Source organism: Labrus mixtus, chromosome 16 (assembly GCF_963584025.1).
Source record: "Labrus mixtus chromosome 16, fLabMix1.1, whole genome shotgun sequence".
Taxonomy (NCBI): domain Eukaryota; kingdom Metazoa; phylum Chordata; class Actinopteri; order Labriformes; family Labridae; genus Labrus; species Labrus mixtus.
This window is the reverse complement of record NC_083627.1, coordinates 7,194,025-7,203,905: the sequence shown is the minus strand read 5'-3', so window position 1 is coordinate 7,203,905 and position 9,881 is coordinate 7,194,025. Positions and strand designations below refer to the sequence as shown.

Genomic DNA, 9,881 nt, shown 5'->3' with positions numbered 1-9,881 from the left:
AACTCCTGTCAGACAAGAGGGGGGGCAGTGGGTCTCCTGAGGTAAGAACTTTAATGTGAACTCCAGCAGAGTTTAGATTTTTTTATTTAAACATCTGATGTGTAACTTATAAAGTCTGCCAAACTGGGGCCAGTTGTTTTGTCAGAGGGGACGAGGGGAACATTAAACCATGGTGAAAAATGGACAAAGATAATCACTTTAATATATATATATATATATATATTATGCCAAATAATAGTGCACATCATTAAATACCATGATTTACATTTGTTTCAGTTAATATCACAGTAGATTGTGAGTCCGGTTGTTGAGTCAAATACAGTGTATGTGTTATTAGGGGTGGCCACAGGGGGGACCAAGCTCAGTGTTACTGGCCCCTGTTGGCCCCTGCCTAGAACCGCCCATGGTGAATGGTTCTTCTAACTACATTTTTTTCAATCAAAATGTTGTTTGTAACAGTAGAGGGAGTAACTGAGTGTTAATGGCATACTGATGTGTTAATTGGTGTTATAGGTGTTAATATTATAATTCTGATTAAATATTAAATTAATAGACTTCATTTCATTACGCACTGATACGAGCAGCTGTTTTCTCTTACACCTCTTTTCTCTCCTTTGCTGCAGCAGTGTTCCTTTTTTCCTTCTTAAAACCTGTTCATATTCGCCGTATGTCCACATGAAGCTATACTAGGCCTATATTTCGAAATGGTTAAAGTAGGAGGATCTCTTTTTGTCACCTGTAGCCATGGTGAATCGTAGAATCGGGGCTCCATTCATGTTGGCTTTTTATCGTCGTGGTGCACGCGCTGAACACCGAGTGGACCTACTCAGAGATGAATTAACAAATTGAAATCTGCTGATCTGGAACCGAATACTCAGTTTCCCATCTGAGAGTAAATCAACTCAGAGCTCAGGGTTAGACTGAGAGTGTGTTGAACCTTCTTTCAGAAAGAGGAGGCCCCTGGACAGCTCCCTGTCAATACTGTTCATTTACAATCTTTCATATTTAAGACTAGAAGTAATGCTAAGTTAAATCCTGGATGTATATATTCTCATTCTTAGTTTTTGTACTTTTAGCGCTTATTTACTTTGTATTTAATATTATATCATGTTTATTTGCTAATATTGTGTGTTTGGATAACCTGCTGCTATAACGCCACAATTTCCCAGTTTGGGATCAATAAAGTAATTCTATAAACCCCCCACTTCCCTCTATTGAATATCTTTTTTAATACGCCTTCAGGGGGAGAGCGAACAGACAGATTATCTCCAAAAATCAAGATAAAAAAATGACAGTAAACATGTAATCTCACTACATTTATTTGCTTTTGTTGTGCAAGTTATAAGACATTTTTAAATTGGAAAAAAAGGTAAATTAATGTCTTTTCTTAAAGATATAAAGGGTCAGTGGAGCTTAAATGTTTCACCTTTAGAGTAACTATGCAGACATTTAAAAAAAAACTGACCAGCAATATCTGTATGTACAAAACACGATTTACATAGAAGCATAAAAATGTTTAAAAGCCGGTATCAGTGGCCACCAATCAAGGCCCTGAGAATATAGAAAAGTATTTTAGATTTTTGGTACAGGTTGGCAGTACTGTTCAGTGTACCAAACAATACAAGTTAAAGACATAAAGAAAGGAGGATGATGGTCAAAAAGAGTAAGAACAGTTTGTTAACAGGATGTCTCTATTTTCTGTTGGCACTGGCGGTCCCAATGACACAGTCGTTCACCTGTAGAACGAGAAAAAACACAATTTCACATCAGACTGAAAGACGCAATCATATAATCATTAAGACGGTGTTATACTTGAATCTGTGTTGAATACAGTCCAGGAGTCTTTTTGTTTAAAAGCAAATCAAAACATTTGAATGAATATCAGTGGACAAAGGCTGAAGGTCGTGGAAACAGTTAGCTTAAGTTTATGGGGTGGTGTGAAAGCTCAAATTAACTCTTGTTCGCTTGAAAACGGGTGCACTTCTAATTGCACCAGAGTTCGGTTCGCTGTAGGTGAGAACGCTTTCCAATCTTAACAAGGGAAATGAACCAAACAGCAGTGCAAAAGTCCACTGGACTTCATATGTTCTTCCATATTTAATAGATGAAGTCTTGTGGGAGAATCCTTATAACTGTATAAGACGAGACAATATGGGTTGCTAGGTAAAATGTTCAGCATTTGCAGTTTATTTAACTTGATAATAAAGTTCATTCAGAGATCCCATCATCCTACTGACCTTGCTGGCAAACCTCAAAGAGTTGAGGGTTTCTCCAAAGCTGTCTTGCTCCGGGGCGATGTTCACAAACATCAGGCTGAAAGGAGAAAAGCACATTTATATAAGATCAACCAGAAAGATGCTTTTTCTAATTTGATTTACTTGGTGGAGAATCTAAAACTGGTGAAGCGATGCATAAGTCATCATTTTTATATTCATGAAGTGAGAAGTGATCTGCCCATGATGGAAGCTGTCAGATTAGCACACACACATTTTGGATAACAATTGCAGAAAGATCTCAAGAGAAACAACACAACAGAGGTTCTTCAGGAATCTGGCTTCTTGACGATGTGTTGATAAAGAACTCACGTTTTGCTGTTTCCTCCCAAGCAGCCCTGCAGGAGGTAGGTCAGCTTGGAGTTCCTGTATGGAACGTAGCTTTCCTAGAACCAAACAAAAATAAATAATGTCAAAAAAAACCAAACAAACAAAAAACTACTTCATGGAGATGAGACAGAATATTAAAGGTATAACATGTGACTTTCAGAGAAGATGTCCAGTAGATGTCACACTTTAGCACCAGGTTTTATATCCAGGATTGAATCCTGCTCACACACCTTGTTGGCCAGCGCTGTGATGACGATGCCCAGGTTGGACAGGGAGCCGTTGATGGCCGTCATCTCTTTGAAGCGCTCGCCCTGAGACTGACTCTTCAACATCCGCTCACTGCCTGCCAGGTCCACCAGGCACAGAGTGGCTGTATGCAGAAAAACAATCAAAAATCATTCTTATCAAAAGGGATGTACAGCTAAATAAACAACACTTCATTATATATCTCAGCTTTTTATAAACTCATTTTATTTATATTAACCGCATTTTAAATTTTGGATATTTTTATCCAATAACACATTATGGATAATGATGTCATCAGTGGGATTATACTCACACTTGCACTTGATGTCTCTGCCAGCATTCACTCCCTCGATGTCCAGCTGAAAGACTGAATGCGAGCGTGAGGAGCGGTCGTTCTGGGCTGTCTGAGCTGTGGAGCGATTCTGATTGGCCAATGCAATCAGGCCAAGAACCTGCCAGGCGGAGCAGAGCGTATTAATCATCTACCTCTAGGAAACGTATGAATAGGCAGCCAATGACTGCAAACTTGAGTACTGGGTAATAAGTCATGTTGCTGAATGGTGACGTAGATCATCCGCCTGGCTTACGTGATCCTCGTTGGAGACTTTTTCGTAGGTGAGGTTGGTGATGGTCACGTCGTTGTTGGTCAACTTTCTGACCTCATGCTCGGGCCTCTTGCTGGCCTTCCCGGTGTACAGGAGGTCCCGCAGGGTCTCGTTGTAAATCTCAACAAAGCTTGCTGTGAAGTTGAACTGTAATGAAACAGAAACCGTTCTAAAGGTGAATACTATATCTCCATCTCCTCTACAAACGTGAACAGTCTGCCACAGACCCTGGTTACAAAGGAGGCGTCCCTTGGTTTGTTTCAGTGGTGGGTGGTCTGATGGGACACTAGGTTGAGCATTACAACAGCTTCTCTGTTTGACTATTTTGTTCTCTCTGTGATTGAAAGTTAAGACAACTAAAAAGTGAGTAAAGTTTTTTTTTTTTTTTTTTACTGCTCCAGGAGAAAAATAAAATCACTCCAGTGTGAAATTTCAGGACATTTTCAGGAGTTTTGTGTAAGTGTGAATGCACAATTAGTGACACAAAAAAAAGTTATTGCGGATTCAATGCGCTTTCCCTTTAGATTTTTTTTTTTCCAGTTAAAGCTCCTCTGAGGAGTTTTAAATTTTTCATAAAACAGACTTAAATTAATACTGAATCCTTCGTATGACCAACAAAGCAAACCAGACCACTGGCAACAAGATTGGATATTTCTCTATAGGCATTTTTAATACCTAAAGTTGCTGCAGTGGAGTAGGTGTTAGACAACGTGATTGACAGCCCTCTGCTAAACTGACTATTAAACATGAAAAATAAAACATTTTTCATAGCAAAGATTCTCAAAGAGTGATACGTTTAACTGTTGAGAGAAAGCAGGAAGAGATGCACATGTACTGGTCAGGATCAGCAAAGTCCACAGAGGAAACCTAAATCAACAAACTGAACGTTCCTCACAGAAGCTTTAACTCTTCTGAGCATCATTTTACAAATTGACAATTCGCCCACTGCACGATTTACACACTTACCTCCCAGCCTTGAGATCCCAGTTTCTCTGCGGCTTTGAAGATTTGCTGCACGGCTCTGGGAATGACTCCTCTGGTCACATCAACCTCGTCTCCCTCCATGGTGTACGTCTTTCCGCTCCCTGTCTGGCCGTAGGCAAAGCAGCAGACGTTGTAGCCGTCCAAAGCAGACTGCACCAACAGCGAGATCTCTTCAAAGACCTGAAAACAAACACAAGAGTTCCTACTTTGTAAGAAACTGCCGCCAAATGATCATGTAGTATTCTAAAAACATGACGTTTATTCAGATGTAGATGATGCTTCACGACGACGTTTACCTCCTGCTGTGAAGCCTGGGGGCCAAACACGCGGTCAAAACTGAAGTTGTAGTTTTTCTGAGTGTCTGCAGTTTTTCCCGTGTGAGACTGAAAAGTAGCAACAGCAGAGATTAGTTTGTAGTTTTGAATATCTTTACAAACTCAACAAACATTTTCATCAAGGCAGATTTGTGATGAGGACACTCCATACACGTTTCTTATACGGACTCTGATGTCCAACTGATTTAGATGATCGTAGAAACTACATACCATACTTTCTATCACAGTCTACAGAAGACAAAACAAACTGTTTCCTTAGAGAGTTTGCACGATGAGGGATTCTCACCTCCTCAGTTTTGGCCAGAGTTATCGTCTTGTCGTCACTGGACGGGAGCTGGATGTGTTTGCTGATTCCTCCGTCCACCGTAGGGCGCACTCTGCAAAACACCCTGATGTTACCCTGCAGGAAACGGAAAACACACACATGGACATATTAGTGAGAGCAAATATTAAGAACTTATGGTTGGGTGTTAGGTGAATTTGGATGTAAGAAAAGAAAAAAAGGGAAACAGATTTCCACGCGTTAAGATAACTCAGCTCCTGGATCAGCTGAAATACTTCTACTGGCGCTACACTGCCACCCACCTTGAGCTCCTGGATGGAGTTGTGGAGCCGCCTGCGCTCCATCTCCCCAGCGTGGAGCTCATCCTTCTGTTCGGCCACAGTCTCTTTGAGGGTGCGGACCTCTTCCTCCGTGTCTCTGAGGGTCGTCTGCACGCGGGCCAGAGTCGACTCCTGCACTGAAAGCTTCATCTGGAAACAAACACACAACAATAAAATCCTGGTCTTTTCTGAAATCGGATCACCATTTAGACCCTTTAGGAGGTTAAATAACCAGTACTGGCTGATATCCAGCAGCAGGCTTCATACCTTCAGAGTTTGCAGCTCGGTCTCTTGGCTGTTTTGGAGAGTCTCCATGACTTTATATTTCACCTCTAGGTTGGAGAGCTCCTTTTCAAGCGTGCTCTTCTCACTACAGACTTGCTCCAGCTCAGCCTGGACTCCTGACAAAGCCTGCAGCTTCTCCTCGTACTCGCTGATGCGATGAAAAGAAAGGACCGTTAGTGACGTAAAAAACGGAAACATCAGGAACACTTTGAACACGACGTTGTGAAATGAGTGGATTTTTGCACCTGATCTGTTTCCTCTGCGTCAGAAGCTCTCTCTGCATTTCCGTCACTTTGGATTGGCTCTGGACCATGGTGCCTTTTAGAACCTCGTTCTCCTGGTTGGCAGATTTAACCTTGGTCTGGTAGTTTCGGAGCTTGTCCTCCATGTCGCTGACCTTGGCCTTCAGGTCCCATTTATTCCGCTTGACGACTACGCCGCCACCTGTGCACGGCAGCATCATAAACATGTGAGACAATCAGAACTCAGAGTTTGTCCCAGTTTTCATTTCAGGTGATTGCAAAACAGAATGAATCCTCACAGCAGAAAAAGAAAGGTGTGTATAACCAAATTAAAGACAGCTGTATTCTGTTTGGCTGCTTCAGGTACAGGGGTTTATCATTGATCCTACAGTAGATCAGAGGAATGGTTCTTTTTGTTATTAGAAACACATCAGCCACTTTTAAATTGCCAGTTCAAAGGGGGATATTTAAAGGTGTGGTGTAGTGTGTGTGTGTGTGTGTGTGTGTGTGTGTGGGGGACCCTCTGCCTGCATCTGAGGTGTTACAGGGGTGAGAGTGTGAAGCAGCAGGGGCGAACAGTGCTGCATTCATGTACCTGCTGAGTGTGTGTGTGAAACTCCTGCTGTGTTTACAAGTCATGCCTCTTGTGCTTCTGCAGCGTCATAAGACAAAGTAAAAGTCCGACACTGGGACACCAACATCACCCTATCACAGAGCCTATGTAGAGCTTTGTTACAGCACATTTACTCACTCACTTAGAGATCACTATCATTTGTTTTTAGTGACTGATTTGTAAATACATTTTTTTTCCCCCAGGAATAGACTTGATTGGTTATAATGTTTTAGGTGAAAAGAAACCGGTGGAATAGATGCATCACCTGCTTTTGTGGCTGGTGGTGCGGCAGTTTGTCTCACGTTGACTCCCCTTGCTGTGGTTGAAGCGATGGATTGTTTCAGGACACCTGATGAAATGAGAGAGGACAAAGTCAGACATGACACATGAGAAGCATTCTAGTACGACCTCTCATGTTCATGCTGGTTCAATTCATTTACAAAAAAAAAAAAGAGATAAAACTGCAGATAATAATAAACTAAAATGTAAATGACTAAATGTGCAAGTTATGTGACTATTACAACATGTTTCAGGTTCATGTGTGTTTCAATTTATATGATTCTGTGCTCTTTTACTGAAGAAAAATGTAAGCCGTAGGCCAACAATAAAAAAAAATAGACATAACCCATTAAAATGTAAATTAACACAAACATGAATAAGAATAAACCCTTTATACTATTTAAATCACAGAAAACTTTGACAGAAAAAGCTCACCTCTGGAAGGAGCAACGGCCACAGTGGCAGCTCCCGCACTTCTGACTGGCTTAGCTGTACGATGGACAAAGTGAGAGTTACAAAATGAAACACGCAGAGACGCAGACAAGTCATTCACTTCAGTGAATAATTCTCCTCATTGATCTCAAGCAAAAGACCCTTAGAGCTCAGATTAAAGCAGTATACTCACAAATGGGGGCCCTGGTTGCTGCAACAGGAGCCCGCCGGCCGCCGATGACCGTAGCTGCTGCCTGCGGTCTGACCGCTTCTGGATCCTTACGGACCCGTTTCTGTAAATACACACACAGATGTGTACTATAAGGGACAACGCTTGATGCTCGAAAGCATTCGGGCAGAAAGCTGCAAACAATGATACGGAGTGATAATAAATACACTGTTTTCATCTTCTCCCTTCCGTTCACGGGTTGTTAATGCGTACGTAATAAGCTGCCATAAATGTCAAGTGAACATCAAATTAAAGAATAGTAGTAATAAAAACTCCTGACACTAGACAGTGTAGGTCTGAATAAGGATCCAGACATATTTCAGTCAAAGCGGCACCTAATCTAATGTACTCTTATTTAAGGATCTGTTGGAGCCCTGTATGGGTGTAAGGTCAGAGACATGTTAAAGTACAAACCTGAGCAGGCCCCTGGTCTTGGCCATTCTCTGAGCTGCTGCTGCCGCTGCTGCCTGGTAAGGCCCTCTTGCTGATTGGCAAGCGGGACATTTTCTGCTGAGGTCAGAAACAGGAACATGTTCAAACTTAGAGCGTGCCATCATGTATTACACGCTTAGTCTTAAACAGTTATTTGACAACCAGGGCTGCAGAGGCGGACGTTATTTTACCTTTAATCGATCTGCACGACAAATCAGATTTAAATATGTTTCAGGCACTATCAGAGACACCCCAACACCCAACTCTCTTCAAAAGGAGACTTAAACACATCTGCACATTGCTGCTGGATTTTGTTTGTAATGGTCATAGATGTTTCAGTAGACTGGATTATGTGTTTCACAGAACCATTGTGCACTTTGATGGCCTGTGCTTGCACCTATCTGCTTGTTTTGTTCTTATTAAGATTAAGATTTACTTTATTGATCCCTGCAAGGGGAAATTTCTGTTTTTACACTCTGTAAGTCATGCAACACACACACATGCTCAAACAGGATCCTATGGACATGCACTAATGGAGAGACGGAGCAGCCCACAGCTGAGGGGGTTTGGCTTGCTCAAGGGCACCTCGGCAGTGCTCAGGAAGTGATCTGGCACCTCTCCAGCGACCAGACCAACTTCCATATTTGGAGCTACTGCCGCCCTTATATACATGTAAGAAGAACATAAAATAGGAAACATAATATTTTATATTTTCAAACATGTTTGTGCTCTGGGAAGGACATTGTTTTTTGTAATCATCGTTTCATTTGGGATGGGTAAACAACGATCAACAAACTGTACACAGAATGTCAGTATATCCCTTCCCTCCACCAACATGAACACATACATACATGCATGTCTGCATACACTGAAAAACAATCCTAACAGTAATACTAATAATACTCTAATACTCAAAAAAAATGGGGGAATTAAATCTAAATAATTAGATAGGGGGAAGGACATTGTGTTGCTTTCTGTGCTCACTAAATAAATATTATAACTATTACTTCAATGTCCTATACAGACAGCAAGACTGGCATCTATTGTTTTCTGTAAATAAAAAACAACTAAAATAAGTATTATTAATTGGGGAACAGAGGGAGATAGCAGATTGAGCAGCAGGATGTTTTTTAAGGTCGCATCATCCTCTATGGAGACAAAGAAACGGAGCTCTGTGACTTTAGACCAGTTTATCAACACGACTGAGGATGAAGCTAACCTCACAACGTTGGCACATTAGAAACGTAGAAATGTAGTATTAACTGTGTTATTCAAGGCGCTGAGTAACACAGGCAAACGTTGGATCTCACATGTCGTAAATAGACAATAGACAACAAGTTATCAGACATCATAAAGGACAGTAAATCACTATTTCGTCTTCAGCTAACCAGCACATCACTGTTTAGTCTGGGTTGCGTTCACGTTACAATAGTTTCAAGTTAGCAAATATTAAACAACATTTCAGTACCTGATGACAGTAAAGCGTGAACTATAGCTTATAACTTTGGATTAAGACACAAACTGGGTCATTAAACTATCAAATAATCTTCAACTGTTATTATGACGACTCACTGGCGCTTTCATGCATTAACGTTAGCAGTTAGCCCGACCAGACAAAACAAACTTACCTTAAATTAAATTAACGACCGGCTTTGTACGGATCTTTAAATATTACTTGATTTAAAAAAAAAAAGAGCATTTCTTTTTGGAAATATTTACCTTAACTTTGATTCCGTCAACAGAAATGATCCCTCAGCCGCTAGTCCACCGTCTCTCCGGCCGTTTGAATTTCAAATTGAAATGTTTTGGTGGGTACCTCAGATAAGCTGCTGTGATTGGTTGAGCCAGAGTAAACCCCGCCTCTTTCTTGGGATGTGCTTGATATGTTATCCGGAGTGTCCTGCGTGGGCGGTATACACGATGTTACAGCTGCAGTCCGCGCCTAATGCAAAATGTATGTAAATGTAATTACATTTAATCAACATCTTGATAA

The 9,881-nt window shown here is 41.2% G+C and overlaps 1 protein-coding gene across 3 annotated transcripts; it reads right to left on the bottom strand.

Annotated features, from left to right (window-relative positions):
- Positions 1-1,303: 1,303 nt before the first annotated feature.
- On the bottom strand, positions 1,304-9,713 carry kifc1 (kinesin family member C1). Of its 3 annotated transcripts, XM_061059883.1 has the most exons (18): positions 9,608-9,713; positions 7,871-7,963; positions 7,421-7,520; positions 7,231-7,284; positions 6,782-6,865; positions 5,907-6,105; positions 5,644-5,809; positions 5,359-5,526; positions 5,060-5,173; positions 4,735-4,821; positions 4,421-4,618; positions 3,437-3,601; positions 3,163-3,301; positions 2,834-2,973; positions 2,586-2,659; positions 2,238-2,313; positions 1,683-1,736; positions 1,304-1,551 (listed from the first exon to the last, which is right to left on the bottom strand). In XM_061059883.1, the coding sequence occupies exons 2-17, from the start codon at positions 7,958-7,960 to the stop codon at positions 1,692-1,694; spliced, it is 1,899 nt and encodes a 632-aa protein (XP_060915866.1). In that variant the 5' UTR covers positions 7,961-7,963; positions 9,608-9,713; the 3' UTR covers positions 1,304-1,551; positions 1,683-1,691. The 3 variants fall into 3 exon arrangements, with proteins under 3 accessions (XP_060915866.1, XP_060915865.1, XP_060915867.1); XM_061059882.1 differs by having other exon boundaries at positions 1,304-1,736; XM_061059884.1 differs by lacking the exons at positions 1,304-1,551; positions 1,683-1,736; positions 2,238-2,313; positions 2,586-2,659; positions 2,834-2,973 and adding an exon at positions 3,010-3,051 and having other exon boundaries at positions 3,125-3,301.
- Between the last annotated feature and the right edge of the window lie 168 nt (positions 9,714-9,881).

What these genes read in the sequence shown, in the direction of transcription:
- kifc1 (XM_061059882.1), bottom strand. Translation starts at nt 7,960, where the DNA reads ATGTCCCGCTTGCCAATCAGCAAGAGGGCCTTACCAGGCAGCAGCGGC. An exon ending in AAGTCTCCAACGAGGATCAC is followed by an intron (nt 3,302 to 3,436) that starts GTAAGCCAGGCG and finishes TCCGCCTGGCAG; the next exon opens with GTTCTTGGCCTGATTGCATT. An exon ending in CTTTGAGGTTTGCCAGCAAG is followed by an intron (nt 1,737 to 2,237) that starts GTCAGTAGGATG and finishes CTCGTTCTACAG; the next exon opens with GTGAACGACTGTGTCATTGG.